Below are 19,175 nucleotides of genomic sequence, written 5' to 3'. Positions count from 1 at the left end.
ACATATTTCCACTTCCCACGATGGCGTCCCCGATTCAATACCCGGCAGAGGCACATTGCGCAGTGGTTCGGATTCCACTTTAAACTGTAGATCCAATCGTGATTAGCCAATCTGCGCATAAAGTGAACTTAAAATAATATTTTTTTAAAATCCTAATTTCCATTTCCAGCATTGTTCGTTTGGACATAATACTTTTCATAATATTTAGCCATCGCATTTCCCGCGGTCCACTGACCAAGCATAAAAATAGTATCGGCGTTGGAGAATTATCTAACAGAAATCTGACTCGGCGCCGAAATGAAGATCAAAGAGCGCGATACTTGCGAAATCTGTGTTCAACAGCTGTGTTGTAGCTCCTTAGCGATTTTTGCAAACTGGTTGTTCTTGAAAAGATCTGTGAACTCAAGGAATATATAAATGCAAAAACAAAGGATGAATAGTCTAAAGAAGCTGAACTTTGGAATTGTGTTGGTTTGCTTGATTGGTATTGCTATTTCATATTACGCGTATGTTGTTGAAATCAACAAGGAACGTAACAAAAATTATGAAGCAATGTGCGATATAAGTGAACACATGAGTTGTTCGAAAGCTTTTATGTCAGAGTAAGTGTATTTATGGCGTGTTAATGTTTACACCCAAATATGTCTTGCAAATTTATTTCTTTATTATTATTTTTCTTTTTTTTTCCACAAGGAATATGATTACATCCCTGTTACATCATTTACAGTAAGCAGTGATTTCATACATCAATTGCTTCAGACAATAAGGAGAAATAACATTATGTGGAGATTGTTACATTAAGACACCTATCAGTGTGATGATTAATGGGTGGATGCCGGAGAATTTCCCCCTCCACAAAAACAAATCATCCCCGGCAAAATAAAATTGGTGATTAAAATCGGATATTTTGTTTTTCGCATGGTTCGTACTTACGAATTGTGTATTGCGGAACATAGTTCAAGGTGCCATTATGCTTTTTACACGAAAACAAACACTTTTTCTACTAAAATAACGTATTTTTCAAAGTGCTACCGAACGCACCTACAGGTGCGATATCGCATACTTTGCAAATGATATCGCTTGTTTTGTTTTCGAATATCAGTGTTTCCAACCTTCTTATACCTACTATCGTGTTCGTCACGTGTGCAAATTGTACATTATGCACGGGTAGCTGATGGATAGCCGCACAAACCATTCTGATAAGGTTAGGTTTGGTTAGGTTAAGCAAGCATAGTTTTAAAAAAAGGGGGTTGGAAACACTGACAGAGGGTTATGTTATCCAAGGTATGGAGCATCCGGTTCACGTAGGAAAGCAATGGCAATTGTGCGTCGGTGAGATATTTCTATTGAAAAATACATGATTTCCCGGTCAAATAGATTCCACGATGAAACAAAATACCTCGACTAACGTTGGAAACCTTATAGAAACTCATTTCCGTAAGTAGGGCTAGTTTCTTCTGTAAAAATGAAGAAATGTGTCTCCGATGTATGAAACTGTTACCATATTGGTAACACTTCGATACGGTCCCAACAGATTTCTTCATTTTTACACAAGAAACTACATTACCTGTTGTCGATCGGCCGAACACCTCTCACTCGTTTATTTCATCACTTTTTACATTCGTACTTACCTATTGTGCATTGCGAAAGATTGTTTAAGGTGGGATTTTGCTTTTCTGGAGTTTTCTGATGAAAATAATGTCAATAACTAATTATTGTTCATCCTTCTTTCGCTTCCTTAAGACTCAATATGGCAGGTACAGCTTCAGTAGCTTCGATGATTAGTGGGTTTACAGTGTTTCCAACCTTCTTAACCGAAAAATGCCCCAAAAACCATTCCCGGATAGCCCCCGATATAGCCTTCCAACGATTAAATAATATAAGATTTTGACTCATTCACGGTAAGGTTCGGTTAGGTTAGACAAACATAGTTAAAATTTGGTGTCGTAGTAATATCGGGAATGTATATTTCCTTTTTTCATCATCTTGTAAAACAAGCACGTCGTTGGAAACACTGACAGGACATTACATCAACATCCGGTTTACATTTAGCAAGCGAGGAACAGGAACGGCAATTGTGCATCGGATAGATATTTTTCGTGAAAAACACATGATTTTCCGCTCAAGTAGATTCTACGATGACAGAAAATACCTCTACGAAGTATCCAAATGCTAAAAAAAAAAAACTCATTGCAGTAAGTACTTTCTTGTGTAAAAATAAAGAAATCCGTTATTCCGATCAACAACTGTTACCAAAACTACTTACGGAAATGAGTTTCTGTAGCATTTAGAAGTTCGTGGAGTTATTTTCTTTCATCGTGGAATCTATTCACAGGGAAATCATGTATTTTTCAACAGAAATATCTCTGTGACGCACAATTGTCGTTGCTTTCATTTCCTTCCATTACATGAACCAAATGTTGTGTACGTTTGATGACACCCTGTCAGTGTTTCCAACCACGCTGCAAGAAGATGACAAGTTTAACTATGTTTGCCTAACCTAACCTAACCTTGCCGTGCATGGTTCGTGGGGCTATCCGGGCATGGTTCGTGGGGCTATCCGTGAATGGTTTGTGGGGCTACGCATGATGACAATTTTAACAATGTTTGCCTAACCTAACCTAACCTTGCTGTGCATGGTTTGTGGGGATTTTTCAGTTGAGAAGGTTGGAAACACTGCATACCCACTGATGATCTACCATGCTAGTCAAGCTGTCTTGCCATATTGTGTGTTTCACAAGCGAAAAAGGAAGAACAATAATTGAATTTATTTTCGTGAAAAAAGCCAAATAACACCCTGAAGAATCTTTCGCAATGCAGAATAGGTAAGTACGAATGTTCAAAATGACGCAATAAATGAGTGAGAGGTGTTGGGACCACATCGAAGTAGTAATATAAAATTATCTTTATTCCTGCCAGGGATGTTTTTATCCCTTCAAAAAATGGAATTGAAAGCATACAGTGTACCATTTCTTAACTATGTATCAAACAAAATTGAATAATCTTGCATGCCCATTAATGGTCCAGTGATCAAAGACTTCCCTGTCGAAATCCTCGTGGATTAAAGGAGGACAGTATTCTGCAACTGACCAACCTCACCGAGCCAAAACAGCAGCAGGCTGTTTCCCACTTAAGTTTCCACGTGACATTGCTGATATTTTAAATGTATTAAAGTGTTCAAAAGGAACTTTTAGGTAGGTTAAATGGACATTAAGTTTGAACTTGGTAATAGGAATTTGGTCATTTTTTCTGAGTTACTAGTTCGATAGCTGCTTTTCTGTATGAGTTTCGGTTTTCTTAGAATGTAAATACACTGTTTCTAAATTACGTGTAAATGTTATAAGGTTTAATGCCTAAGTTAGAGCCAATGTTCTAAGGTACTTAGAAACTGAAAGGCAATAGTTTTGTTGGCCCAAGTTTATTTTGTTTTATTGCAATTTTAACATGGTTCGATTTTGATTTACTCCTGTTAACACATACTGCGCCATTTTAGTGATTACTTAAGATTTTGTCCCAAATAAAAATGCATAAATAACTTACATGACTGAGTAAGAATGTTTCAGAACGACGTTTCGGAAGTCTGTACTACTTCCTTCATCAGGTAATCCCACTAATAAAATAAAAAAAAAACTTTAGGTGCCAAACATGGTACCACGTTGTTAAATCGTAAGTTGAGGATTCAGGTTTAGGATAGAAAAAGTAAAAAAACTTACAGTGACAGCATAAAAACTCCGATGAAAGTCTTCGCTGGTTAAAAATTCCCCATGTTAAAAACAAAAACCACAACTAAAACAAATAAAAATCGAAGACCCATTACAGTCCCCTAGTGACTTCCGTCAGTGTTGAGTAGAACACATGGACTGTCCCGTAGTTAGGTTAGGCAGGACTGGTTTGGTTCTCTTAGCATTAAAATAAAGTCCCTAAATGCATTCTACTAAGGTTCCGATCTAGTTCTGTATTAATTCCCACTAGTCTACGATAAAGACATGTATCTTTTTAAAGATATGTACTAGCATTACATCTGAAGAAAATCTGGCTTAAAAAATGAAAAACCTTTAAGAACAGTTTTACATTTGCCAGCCACAGTGACAGCACCCAAACAAATGAGTGTGGAGAGCAGTCACATTTAATATACCACTAAATACTAAAAAGAATCATATTTAGGCTAAAAGAGCATTTACTTATTGGATTTTCTTACTTCATGGAGTTTGGATGGATTGACCCAGGCAGGAGGTGGTCTCTTACACCATTACTGACCATGCATGATACATTTGGTAACATGTCAGACTACCATACTAAGGGCCCCAGGTTCATTCCCCGGCTGGTTCAAATCTGGGAACTTTTCTAACGGAACCGGCCCCAGCGCCCACCCAGCATCGAATGGCATGGGTACCTGGGGGAAACCCTGGGGGGTAAAGGCAGTCAGCAGCGTGATGCTGATCACATCACCCCCACTCACGACCCGATCAAGAAAGTGTGGGGCGTTACCCCCTATATGTCTTCATGGCATGGTGCAAAGCGCAGGGGAGCCCTTTACTTTTCTTACGTACGATACTTACAGTTGCTTGTCGATGGGAAGTTTGCATGCTTGCGTAAGGTAATTTTTAACTTATTTTTTTCAACATAAATAACTTTTTTCAAAATCCAAACAGTGCTCATTACTAAGAAAGGTTCAAATTTCTTGTGACAATGATTGCTAAAATTCTATGATAATTAATCTTTCTGCTAGGAGAATTTGAAAAATAAAATCATAAAACAATCGGAACAGTTACCGGCATCCCCCCCCCCCCCACAAAGCGAAAAAAGCTTAATTCGCACAGTGCTTATAGTAATGTAACATTTGTTTTTCCCCTATTTAATTTATTTTCAGTATAAGAACAGATGAGGATATTTTCATGTGGCATCATGTATATATTGCACTAATAATACAGTGCCAAGTATTAATAAGTAGTATTGATAAATATACCATGGTGTTAGTGCAATATAGTAGTGTGCTGTTATTGTTCAAGTGGTAAATGTAAGTGCTAAAGGCAGTGGTAATATTGTGAATGGTAAACGTAACAATAGTATAAATATGATATTACCGTATTGCTCTAATAAAGTGTTGGTATTGTTTACATTTGTACACGGTACATTGGATGTATTTTTTCCCTCAAAAGATGAAGCAATAATTAAGGTGGTATCATGGATTTGAAGAAGTACGGTAACCAATAATGTTCATTTAAGTTTGTTCATAGTGAAAACTAATTGTGGCCAATATTTTTAGATCAGAAGCAAAATCAGCTGCACATTGATAGCATTACTTTTTGGTTCTTACTACTTAATTTCTTTTCTCTATCTTTCTCCTTACTTCCATCTTTTATTTATCCTATACCTGTGTACACATTAAATGTATCATACGTGGTCAGTGTTAGTGTAAGAGACCACCATCTGCCTGGGTCAATCCATCCAAACTTCATGAAGTAAGAAAAATCCTATAAGTAAATGCTCTTTTAGCCTAAATATGATTCTTTTTAGTATTTAGTGGTATATTAAATGTGACTGCTCTCCACCCTCATATGTTTTGGGTGCTGTCACTGTGGCTGGCAAATGTAAAACTGTTCTTAAAGGTTTTTCATTTTTTAAGCCAGATTTTCTTCAGATGTGATGCTAATACATTTCTTTAAAAAAAATACATGTTTTTATGATCAAAATGTCAAGAATGTAGAAAGTTTAATCCATAGAAAAATATTGTTTGCCACTGCATTGGGTGTGCCATTTTCTGTAACATGTACATGCACGTTGGGTACACCTGTCTGCCAACCTTTTCACTATCATTGAGGTATGAAATATGCCTTGAATTATACTGTGCATGCATTCTGAATGTTCTTTCTTAGCCTTTCTTCTTGGGTAAGCTGCACTTTCTAAGTGGCTTAATATTATAAAGTTAACATCAGTTACATGCTTGGGAGACATTTGTCCCCCATGCACCTAAATGCGTAACAATCTCATATTTCCTCTTGGTCACGTGGTCACTTTCATCACTAACACATACCCAGTGGTCAGAAGTAGCGAGCTACTTGTAGCGTCGCTACTGTAGCTGGCTACAAAATTTGTAGCTGTAGCTGTAGCGACGCTACATTTAGAAAATTGTAGTTGTAGCGGTAGCGAAGCTACAAAATTCCTGTAGTTGTAGCGAAAATTTCGCTACAGCTACATTTTTTCTCAGCATTTTGAGGTGAATTTTGAATGTGGCAACAGCGTCAGAAAAAATCAACAATAACCCTTAATTTTGCAGGAGGTTCATAAAGACAGTCTATTACATGGAGATACAGATTATCTAGATTGTAGATTATATATATATCTGCGTAATTTATTTAATTTAGTATCTGAATAATTCAGATATCCAGATAACTAACTGACATATATGAATATATTCCTGCTAGCAGCTCGAAAAAGTGCCTCGTTTGCGTCACCCCCGGAAGAAATCCTGTGGATATTCATGGATGGTGTAAGAGACACCAAAATGTCATTCATTGCTGTGTAAGACAGAACTTGCAGTGCAAAAACGAGCGATGGATTTTCCACTGACAAGGGAATAGTGCCAGCAATAAATGGCTCAGTACGTTAACAGCATTGATCATCGTCAGTATATAGGATCTCACCAGCAAGAAATTATTGTTACAAGAATGATAGAGTTTCTGGAATTACAATTATTTTCGCGATAGTATTTGTTCACAAATTTTAAAATTTCAATACGTTTAGAACACTCAGGTTTACACGACAGTTTCCTCAATAATTTCATCATATTGCAAAAAGTATGTACGAGTTATTGACTTTCCTGCAGAAACGACAATTTCCTTTAGTTAATATACATAGTTTTTAAATTTATGTATTTCTCCTACTTTTGAGTCACTTTTCTGTAACTTTTGCTAATCATGACATCATCATCCTTCGCTGTTTCCTGCCTCTGGCTGGGTCGGCATAAAAGTAAAGCCTCTCCATTTTTTCCTGGTCTTTCACCACTCCTCTCTTTTCAAGGTGTTCCAATCTTGTCCTCTTCTCCTAACACTCTCCACTATCTGCTCTTTCCACCGACATCTTGGTCTCCCCCTTGGCCTTATTCCCACTCCTTGTGCATTTTAAGCTCTTACTGATAGTCTTTCTGCATCCATCCTCTTCATGTGTCCGAACCATCTCATCTGTGCCTGATCTATCCTGTCCTGAAGCTTCACTACACCCACTGTCTGTCGGATCTCCTCATTTCTTATTCTATCCCTTCTAGTCTTCCTCAAAAGACTCCTTAAAAATTTAATCTCCACTGCCTGCATCTTTTCTTTGTCTCTCTCTGTCATTGTCCAAGACTCTGCTCCATACGTAATTATTGGCACATAGTATGTGTTGTATACTACCTTCTTGAATTTCATAGGTACATCAATGGTCCATATTAATCTTCGAATGCTTTGATATAGTCCACCAACCATTTGTCCTCTTCTGCATACCTCCTCATCTAATCTTCCACTTCTCTCAATCATGACAATGAGGATGAATGGTTTACTTAATTATTCTCTTATCTATAGTAGCTTTCTGCCACTTTCGGCTAATTGTGAGAACGAGGAAGAATGATGAATGATTAGCAGTATGGGGAATGGAGGAGCAGGAGGATCCCATCCTCCCAACTTGGCGTCTTTCCTACTTTTTGTATTTGAGTCCATTTTATGCTGATCGAGACAAGATCCTAACCACTATGTGCCTCTGCTGGGTATCGAACCTGGGGCCCTTTTGTACTCGAAGGGCTCCAGGTACTTTTCATTCAAAATGCTGACTTTATATAAGTCTATAATGAAATATTTATTCTCAAGGAAAATATGTTGATGTGAATATAAATACGTAATCCTACCAAATTTTATTTGTGTATAGTTGTAATAATTAATTTGGGTAACACCCTAATTGCAATATCCATATATCAAATTTGAATTGATATGCCACTTGCATAGGTATGGTATTCTCAAAAACTATAGTAAAAATAAGTAACAGAAGTAACATTGCTATCAACATTATCGAATGACTGGAATCATGATGATAAATCTATTTACCAGTAGAAGGGGATTTTTTTAATACCCATATGGTTGTTTACTTTTTGTTTATGCAGAAGTAGCGAAGTAGCGAGTAGCGAACAGGAGTAGCGTAGCGAGCTACTTCTTGGAAAATGTAGCTGTAGCGAAGCTACATTTTGGAAGAGTAGCTGTAGCTGTAGCGAAGCTACTTTTAAGATGTAGCGTTCTGATCACTGCACATACCTAAGTGCCCTCCACTTCCTGCCTATAACATCTGAATCTGCTATGTGCTCTGTCTTTTCACACTTTGATATTTTTCTTCTTACATATTTAGTCCCCAAGCATGTGACTAACGTTAACTTTATAATATTACGAGGTGCATCCAGAAAGTAAGTTTCCCTATTTTTTTCCCGTGAAAGTAAATCTAATGAGCCGTGTAAATTGCGCATGCGCAGCAGAGCTAAGACGTATCAATCATATGCCAGGCGGACAGATCCCGCCCAGCGCCAGTAGCGAGGCAGCAGTGGTCCGAAGTGGAAGCTCGTATTCCTTCTCCCGCCGCATGCCAGTAGCGAGGCAGCAGTGGCCCGAAATGGAAGCTCGCATGCGAGGTTCGGTCGGTGATAAAGTTCCTGAATGCACAAAGCATTGCGCCAATTAACATTCATCGTCAGCTCTGTGAGGTCTATGGGCCGAACATTATGAGTAAGCAGATGGTGCGTCGCTGGTGTCGGCAGTTTTCGGAAGGTCGTCAAAGTGTCCATGATGAAGAGCGCAGTGGGCGTCCATCCCTCATCACTGATGATCTGGTTGAGCTGGTGTGGCAGCGCATCGTAGAGAACCGTCGCTTCATGATTACGGAGTTGAGTAGACTTTTTCTGCAGATATCGCGATCAGTGTTGCATGAGATAGTCACGCAGCATCTGCTGTTCAAAAAATTGTGTGCCAAGGAGGGTGCCGAAAAACCTGACACCCGAACAAAACGAAACGTTCAGGAGCAGCACTGCAACGGTACCATGATGACGGCGATGATTTCCTCGACAGGATCGTCACGAGCGATGAGACGTGGATTTCGCACTTCACCCCGGAAACCAAGCAGCAGTCAATGCATTGGCGGCATAGTGGATCTCCGGTCAAGAAGAAATTCAAACTGTCGGTACAGAAAGTGACGTGCACCGTGTTTTGGGACAGGAAGGGCATTTTGCTCATTGATTTCCTCCCCAGAGGTGAAACGGTGAACGCTGACCATTACTGTGAAACACTAAGGAAATTGTGACGTGCCATTCAAAACAAGAGGCTTGGCATGCTTACTGCAGGTGTTGTGCTCCTCCATGACAATGCTCGTCCACATACGGCTCGGCGCACAGCAGCTGTTTTGACGGAATTTGGTTGGGAGTTGTTTGATCATTCCACCTTACAGTCCTGATCTGGCTCCCAGCGATTTTCACGTTTTCTTGCACTTCAAGAAATTCCTGTCCTCCGGTGAGCGTTTTGGCAACGACGAAGAGCTGAAGACGTCTGTCACATGCTGGTTCCATTCACAGGCGGCAGAGTTCTACGACAGTGGGATCCAAAAGTTGATACCACGATACGACAAGTGTCTCAATTCTGGTGGTTGCTATGTTGAAAAATAGCTGAACCTTTGCTGTACCTGTTGCCAATAAATGGTTTCCTGAAACTGTGTTGGTTTTTTTTTAAAAAAAATAGGGAATCTTACTTTCTGGATGCGCCTCGTACATGGCTTACAAGTGCAACGGAATAACATAGCTGAGCTTACAACAAAGAATGTTCAGCTACACAAAAGCACCCATGTGCAGTACAGTTCATGGTGTGCCAATCTCACAATGAATATCGATGGGGGACATTGGTACCCCACTCACCTAATGGAGGGTAAATATACAAATAAAAGTTCATGAAATAAAATTAACTTCGAAATACTGAAGAGATGATGTCAATGATAATACGATTAGCAAATATCCAGTTAATATTTACAATCAAAATGTTTATGAAGACATATGCTATTGCTTAACTGTAATGTGGTCAAATAATAACCGTTGAATTATCCTTTGGAAACTTAAAGTTGAACCCCTTATATTGTACGTCTGTATATGGATATGTCTACCTTGCTCTTGCGACCACCAGAGATAATGTTCCCTTTATCATAAAATATAGTACTTGAGTATTATAGAAATTGGATGAATTCAGTGTTCAGACAATATGTTGTACAGGATCTAAATGATGAGATTATATTTTTGTGTTGTAACAGAAATGATTAGTATTAATGTTTTTCCTTTCTTTTCAGCTTTGGTAAAGGGTTTGGTATTTTAAGGCATATTACAGGAGAGAACTCAGTTTTAAATCAACCAAACAGTGTGTATGGAATGATATTCTACACCATAGTAATTGGTTTATGTAAGTTACTATTTAAAATTAATAAATCACATTAAATATTAATTGTAGGAATTAAGTTTCTTTTTGTAATGTTAATCACTTTCAACTATGGATTGGTGGTGGACCACTATGGATTTTTTTTCTGATACGAACAATGTATCAAGGTTCTTTTTTCATCTCTGGAATTAATTGAAGGCCTCGGGTGTAAACCATGGTTAGTGACATTTTGGTCATTTCCGAGTTTATTAAGAAAACAGGTTATTAGAAGCTATACTGTAGATAAATTGTTTTCGAGTTGTGTTTACCAATTTCACAAGGCTTCACTGAGTCCAATGCAAATTGTATGACATGGCAATTTCACTCTAAAATTGAAGGATGTTTACTTTGAAACTCAAAAATTACCAAAATATCACTTACCATGTTTTACACCCGAGCCCTTCAATTGGGAAGTTTTGCTTCGAAAAAGAACTGGGTGTCTAGAGAGATTTTTTTACAAAACTAGGTAATACAGAATAGCCATAAAAGTAACAAAAATGGCTGAAATGTAACGCTAAATTACAGTCTCTTTACACATGTCTAAGATTACTACAAAATTATGTAATACTGTTCTTTTAAGGGGCTTTTACTTTTCCTGCAACGTTTCATCCTAGTTTCCAAGTACTTTCTCAAGCTTACACCAAGACAAACACATACACAACCTTACATAGTTAGTCAATAATTAACGCCCATCTAGGAAACCAGGAAGAATCATAGGAAAATTAAAACCACCTAAAATAACAGTATATTAATATTATATTATTTTGCACCTGCAAAAGTGGTTACCAATATTCTGTCATATCCCTATTATGAATGAATCGGACAAATTAGTAGGTTAAAAAGAATTGTGTACAAGTTTAATGATAATTTGTCTGATATTTCCTGAATAAAAGAATATGTAAATGTAAGTGCACAAATCTGACCTTTTGTTATTGTTTTTATCAATATGAATTTATAATGTGCACACTTTGGTTTCTAATTTCAATGGAACCTAAATTCTTCACAACCAAGTTGCGACTGTACACATTTTCTATTTCCAAAGCAACACCCAACCAACAGCAGGTTAATTAACGAGGTGAATGTATTTCAGGTTCTCTGTATAATGATAAGTCATTTTATATCAGATCATTATTATGTTGGTTATCAGAATTTGGATATTTTATGTACAAAATTTAGATTTTCAAACAGAAAAACTGCATCTTTCACATCGCTAATTGATCATATGTATTCTTGACTAGGACCAATGTTGACCTGCGTGACAGAGTTGTTAGCACAGTGCAGTACGATGCCAGGGTATCCCAGCCTGGGTATGGATGTACTTGCTGAGTGTTCCTTTCTCAAAATTTCATCAGCAGAAAAGATATGCTAAGTCATAATCAAAGCATTGACTAGGACCAACATAAAAACTAATATTTATATGTTAAATATAAACTTCACACGGTGAAATAGGATACATAAATATTACCAGTCAAATTGTCCATTACCATGATTGTTCACTTAGCTTTAAACAATGGAAGGCTTAAGAATTGAAAAAAAAATGACTGGCTTTTGAACTCTGCACTTAAGTTGCTGGGCATGAGACTTTGACTGGACGTGGGTGTTCTTTTGTGATGTGAATGTTCCCTCATCAATTTTATCTAGTCGTCACTCATCCCCACTGTCGCAATTAGCCAAAAGTGGCAGAAAAACTGATGCTGAACAAAATATGAGTACAGTCAGTGTAGACCAAGACACAGCTGGATAAGTTGTCCACTTTGGGTTGGAATAGGTAAAATTATGTATATGAGGGTCACTATTTATATTTTGAGCCTAACAATGAAAAAACAGGAATTTGGCATTGAAAACTGCTTTATTGTTTTTCAAAGTATTCTCCTTTATGGTCAATACACTTTTGCATTCGTTCGAACCATTTGTCAAAGCAGTTTTTCCAATCTTCTTGAGACACCTCCATAATGTGGTTTTTGAACGCATCAACGGCGTCTTCCGCCGACGAAAATCGTTGTCCATGCAATTTATTCTTGACATTCGGGAACAAGAAGAAGTCATTGGGTGCCAAATCAGGACTGTACGGCGGATGACCCATCAATTCGATTTTTTGACTGTTCATAAAGTCGGTTGTTAGACGAGATGTGTGACAGCTGGCATTGTCTTGATGAAGAATGATCCGACGGCGTTTGTTTGTTTTCCGTATTTGACCGAAGACCTCTGGCAAACAAATTGTTGTGTACCATTCAGAGTTGACCGTTCTACGTTCCTCTAAAGGCACAGTTGCCACATGACCAGTTTTCCCGAAAAAACAGGCGACCATTTGTTTTGATGTGCTTCGAGCGCGAACAACTTTTGTTGGATTGGGTTCATCTTGAAACACCCATACAGTCGACTGCTGTTTACGTTCCGGCTCATATGCATATATCCATGATTCGTCACCTGTTACAATCTTATACGTCTTTTGAAGCACCACGATTGTATTTATTGAGCATTTGTTTGCACCAATTGACGCGAGCATCTTTTTGAGTTTTTGTCAAATTGTGTGGGATCCAACGAGAACATACCTTTCTCACAGCTAAATGATCATGTAATATTTTATATAGGCTGGTGGAACTAATGCCTATGGTTGCCTCAATCTCACAGTATGTCACATGACGATCTTGCAGTATTAGGTTTTGCACGGCATCAATGTTTTCTTGAACAACAACTGATTTTGGACGACCTTCGCGAATCTCGTCAGTGAGCGAATGGCGGCCACGATTAAATTCGTTATACCAGCGTTTCACAGTGGCAAAGGATGGGGCTTCATCGCATCTTGTTAATCCACGTCGAAAATCGTAAAAAATCATCGCACGAAAATGTTCACGAGTTAATTCCATTTTATTGTTGGCGCGCAATCTCCAAGGCAACATAAACAACACAAATGAAGCTATTGACAAAACATTTGAAGTACATTATGGTCAATAATGCCAGACGATTCCGTGCAAACGTCAAATCGCGCCTAACTTCAATCAGTGTTGCCAAGGCTCAAAATATAAATAGTGACCCTCGTATATGAAACTATTGCAGGCATTATTTACTGGCTGCTCAGCCGTCCCATCATCATTCATCCAGATCACTGCAATTAATAAACAGAGCTTAAAAATCATTACTGCTAATTATATGAAAAGAGTAGGTTATTCAAAATTTATGAATGCAACTACTTTAAAATTTTGCTAACTGTAAGTAATATGAGTACCGGATTATTCCTGAAAGTTTTCATATATTACCTTTCAGGTGCAGTCAATTCATTGCCAGTTGCCAAACTTCAAGTCTTTCTGTGTGTGATTTCCAACATTGGCTCAGTGTACTTGGCGTACATACTTTACTTTGTGTTGTACGATCTGTGCATAGTTTGTGTGAGTACATACGCCGTGAACCTCATCAACCTTGTACTCTCGGTTCTCAGGATGAAAACGATTCATTCTCTGCAGGAAAATATTACCAGCAGGAATGGTACAAAGAGAAAAGCTGATTAAGCCTAAATGTGTAGTGCTGAATTATTACTATTGTTTATATCTTAATTTTATGTTAAAAAAATGTGGAAATGTCTATTCTGGTTCTTTTGTTGATTTTTGTTCAAGGAGCAGTTGATTACCAGAGCTTGTATGAGGTGCTGAGTATGGTACGTAGTCATTGAATAGAGGGACTTGACATCTCCTACTGCCACTTTCATTGTTTTGTTTAGCCTATATTATTATGTACGTTACATGAAACATGGTCCTGTATGTGTCAATGAGAATATACACTTGGAAGGTCTGATGCAAATACAAGTTTCATCCATTATGATATGTCTGGCAACAGAGGCATATCATTAAGTGAGGACGTGAGTCTGGGAGCAGATTGTCTTCTTTTTCTTTTAGCTGTCAGTTCTGGATCTCCATTATTTTCTACATTTTACTTAAAGATGCGTTACGTTCCCTGGGCACGTGACTGTACCTACCAAACTGACCAACTCAGTGGAGTACATGTAAATTTTGGCAGGCTCCAATGTTTTGCAAAAAAGATAATATAATGTAAATGTGATAAAATGGAGATGCATGATTGTTTTGTAGATTTTATATGTGTATGTGCAAAATATTTAGCCCATTGCCTGACATCCAGCTCAAACATTTCTGACCATCACTGTCATATTGACACTGGAGGAGTGTGAAATAGATGTATTGAAATCTATTACAGAAACTTATTAATAATCTTAGCTGTTTGTGGTGCAGATATTATGGTGGGTAGAATTCAGATGGCTTCAACGGGAACATTACAGTTAATGTTAAGTACAGATCTGGTCAACATGCCACATTTGTGAGAGTGCTCTCATATGCAGAGAGAGCAGCAGTACCGCAGGGGTGGGAATGAATGAGTGAGCAAGGCAGGCTTCATCAGTCATATACGTGCAGTGGGAAACCTGTCGTGATCGGATTTGTGAGTGACAGTGCAGCGTGGCATTTCAATCATGGCACTACAGCAGGTTGTTCCATGGAATGGAAGGTGTCTATCCATGCCATATATTTTACCTCTCAATGGAGATTGCTCCACTCCTCTGCTGCTTACTAGCCTTCAGGCGCAGCATACATGTGAGAAGTTCACATTGAATGATAGTGCTCCTGGCCTCCACATGTGCACATGAGTTGCTTAACCCTCCGTTATCCCCGTTTTCATAGTAGCACAAATGTACCGTGCTATCAAAACCAATGTTGTTTACATGAATTATTGATGCAAATCGATGTTGAATTACACTGGCATGTACTGAAAATCAGGCAAAATATATATAAATGCAAACATGTCTATTTCGGACATTTTTATTAGCCATTAAAGGCAATAAACTAAAAAAAAATGAGAGAAAGTATCTCATTGAATTACAAGCTTGCACTCTTTAAGCAAATGCACTAAAATATTATTCTAAAAACAATAAAAAACTTCGCCATATAATGAAGAAACTATAAAATAAACTCACCATTCACAAAATTTTCAGTGTATTTTTAAAAAAAATTCAACATATTTTTCTAAACGAATTGAAATCATACAACTTATATGGGCTTAGGAAGGAACTATTTGTTCCAAAATCTTACTGACTTGCAGGAAAAGCAATCGAATGTATAAAACACAACTCGAAGAAAGTTACAAAATATTTTTGAAATGTTCAAATCTCAATATGTTCTTCCTACTTTTAAGAGATATATGTTAAAAAAAAAAATTACTGACTCAAATAAAAGGAACCGAAAGTTGTCACTTTTCAATATTGTAATTTTGACAACTCTGACATTTCGTACGAGGCTTGTCCAGAAAGTAAAGATACAAACACATTTGCACATTAGGGGGAAAATGTGTACCAAAGTTGGCAACACTGGCAGTAACCGTGATCCATACGACGAGGATTAGGAGTGAATCGTCAGTGCTGCGATGAGTCTTGTGTGAGGAACACGTGTTGGAAATGGCAGCGGCGATACCGAATCCTGCCAAGTGCGAAGTGCGCGACGTGATCAGGTTTTTGCAGGCACAAGGAAAGCGTCCATCGGATATCCACCGAGAAATTGTGACTATACGGGAACGTAATGAATTGTCAAAATGTGGCGAAATGGTGCCGTGCCTTCGGAGAAGGTCGACGTGCATCAGTCACTGCAGTGGTGCCATACCCATTCTCCAAAAGCCAAAAATTTCAAAACTTCAATTTCAACCCGCAAGCTGATGGCAACCATTTTCTGGGATCGCCACGGCATCCTGCTGGTGGAATTCATGCCGCCTGAAAGAAAGATTAATGCTGAAACCTACTGCCAGACTGTGAAACATCTTCAACGTGCAATTCAAAACAAACGGAGAGACATGTTGTCAAGTGGAATCCGCTTTATTCATAACAACGCCCGCCCCTATGCAGCAAATGTCACCAAGGATCTGCTTGCATAGTTTTAATGGGAGGTCCTTCACCATCCGCCATACAGCCCCAACCTTGCACCCAGCGATTACCACCTGTTCCTGTACCTGAAGAAAAATCTTGGTGGGAAACACTTTGCCGACAACGATGAAGTCAGGGAAGAAGTCACAACTTGGTTCCAGATGCAGGCGGCGGATTTCTGCGATTCAGGGATACAAAAACTTGTTCCGCGTCTGAACAAATGTTTGGACAATGGTGGCACTTATGTGGAGACATAGCCTCTGTATTAGTGTATCAAGTGTAACTTTAGTCGCGAGCAATACATTTATTTTATATCTCTTATTTTTTGTTTGTATTTTTACTTTCCGGACAAGCCTCGTAATTTGCATTCCGAACAACTTTCCATCGTTTTATTCTTATTTCCGCCAAATTCATGGCAGACGTGGCATGATTTAAGGTAGGAAACGTTCCCACGTGTGGTACTGAGTGCTGCCAAAGGGGGACCGGTCACTTCAGAGCCGTGTAAGGTAATTAAAGAATGCCAGAAAAAATACCCAGCATCTCCACCATGTAGTGTGACGTCAGGTATGGCACGGGATCGAGTCACGCCGGGATGTAGCTCAGATAAATAAGATAGGTCTTTAGTTTTGATTTAGCTAACCACCTCTACCCTTAAGGAAGCTGACGAAGGACTGTTGGGAGCCTGTGTTGTTGAATGCTACTCACCCCTTGCTGTAGGTCTGGCCCTCGGCTTCTGGCGTCGGCGATGGTTGAATGGTGACAGGTGCCTGCTGGAGAGATGGATGGTGGCGATAAGAGGCGGCAGGCAAATTCGGCGACTTGAGTGTATGGAGTGCAGATTCTCCGGACTCGGGCTGGCTTTGGCTAATGTTCCTCGTAACGTCGCGATCTCTCAACTGGTCGTCGTGTCGTTGATCAATATGCTGGTAATTGTGGAGCGAAGTGAGAGATCGATTTACCATCTCCAGGGGTTTTATACTTTGGAATGAGTCATGACTTGGTGGACTTTGCACCTCCAGCTGTACACCTGGGGTATCCCTGGATGCAGATGGAACTTTACAGTGGAGGTGCACTCACTGCTGGCGAGGGCCGTTGCCTTGCTGACTGTGCAGAGCCGAGTGGAAAATTCTTGTTGCTCGGCTCTGCATCCAGTGGAATGTGGGGTGAATGAGCATTCAACTTGCGAGCTTCAGAGCGATGTTTTAGGAAAATTTATGTTTCTACTTTTATGCTCCCAATTCCTTCATCAATAGATTACCTAGTGCTTTCCCAACCATTATTGTGCAGGCAAGGTAAATAATTCAAAATTTTGAAAAGGTGGCATTCAGTACCGCTGCGGGGCTTACGGAGGGTTAAGCATGATTTAGTACTTATCCTAGCATTACATGGCCCAAATTTAGCTTGCCTCTTGTGACAATTTCAAGACTGAAAACAGAATCCATGGGTATTCACTTCTGCATTGCAAATTCTAGAATAAAGCTATGCATTAATAATAATAATAATAAAAAGAAAGAAAGAAAAGAAATGTGTACATTTAACGATTATTAAATGTTATTTTTTTTAGAACAAATATTCACATGTGTCTCCGTCAGGAGCAAAGAATCATTGAATAAGTAAAAATTATATTTGTGCAAAAATTCCATGGTAGTCTAACCTAAGTTGCTCAGGAGGATGATCTTGGTTAACATCATTTGCTCATTACAAACTTCCAGTGAATTTCTGCATACACAATATTTCACTCTTCAAGGTTTTCTACACTGTAATATGGTATTCATAATTTTGTATCAGTGCACTTTACAGCCACAGCAAGAGAGCTTTGTGTTAGTCTATTTTTATTGAAACATGCATCTCCAGTAATTTCCAGTTTCCATATTGAGCTCGGTGCCATATTGTTATTTAATAGATGTTTTTGAACAAGGTTTTTTTTTTCCATTAGTCCTTGATAATGCTGGTTCAAAGTTAGTGAAATGCTCTGTAGTGATTTTTAATTTGTTTTGTTCATCTACAGCTGGTAAAGACATTTCCTTAAACAAATATATATTCTTTTTAATCCAATCCAAAGAATGGAAAAACAAAAGTGTCCATATATATTACAAAAATACCTGCTTGTGAACACATTGGTATGTTATGGGTATGTTTATATTTTTATACCAGACATAGAAACAGTTTAGACAATGCATGCAAGAACAATCAAAGAATATATTTTTTCATATTGACTTTGAAAAGACTGAACAATAGAGTAGCAAGAATATTCATGTACAAAAATTATGAAATACTGCACTTTTGTTCTTGCATAGTGTAGAGTAAAAGAGTATGTCATTTTGAAACAATGTGATGTTTTCATTTCATTATTGCTAACCTTTCGATATTCATGGCCTTTCTTCAAGTGTTAATAATGGTAACTGACTTTGTAACTACCATTATAAAATTTGCCAAACTCATGGCAGTAGGCAGAGTGGTTCATCTGTAACTGGTCCTATACTTAACGGTATTATATACAGTCACTAAGCAATGTTCAAGCATGTATTTTATGCAACCGATTATAAGTTAACTGCTGTATATACAATGCTGAGTGCTGTTGGAAAGGGAGTAGGGGTGGTTAGCATAACATGTTGCAAAGCTAGGAGTCCCAGGTTCAAACTCTTCCCAAAGGAGAATTACTATATTTTCCAACAACACATGCAATTTAAGGATGGAAAGGGAATACTGGACCAAATGTAAGGAAAACAACACTGGGAAGAGGATGGTGGTAGTGTTGCAGATGGGCTGCAATTCCAAGAATAAACTCTGTTTTTTAG

At 38.3% G+C, this 19,175-nt stretch overlaps 1 protein-coding gene across 1 annotated transcript; it reads left to right on the top strand.

Moving 5' to 3' along the window:
* The first annotated feature begins 252 nt into the window (after positions 1-252).
* Positions 253-19,175, top strand: Vkor (Vitamin-K epoxide reductase). The gene is made up of 3 exons (XM_083123572.1): positions 253-602; positions 10,339-10,448; positions 13,728-19,175. The coding sequence occupies exons 1-3, from the start codon at positions 418-420 to the stop codon at positions 13,967-13,969; spliced, it is 537 nt and encodes a 178-aa protein (XP_082979698.1). The 5' UTR covers positions 253-417; the 3' UTR covers positions 13,970-19,175.

This window comes from Lepisma saccharinum, chromosome 6 (assembly GCF_977018435.1).
Source record: "Lepisma saccharinum chromosome 6, izLepSacc3.1, whole genome shotgun sequence".
Lineage (NCBI taxonomy): Eukaryota > Metazoa > Arthropoda > Insecta > Zygentoma > Lepismatidae > Lepisma > Lepisma saccharinum.
Note: the sequence above shows the minus strand (reverse complement) of the source record. Positions and strands in the feature narration are given on the sequence as shown.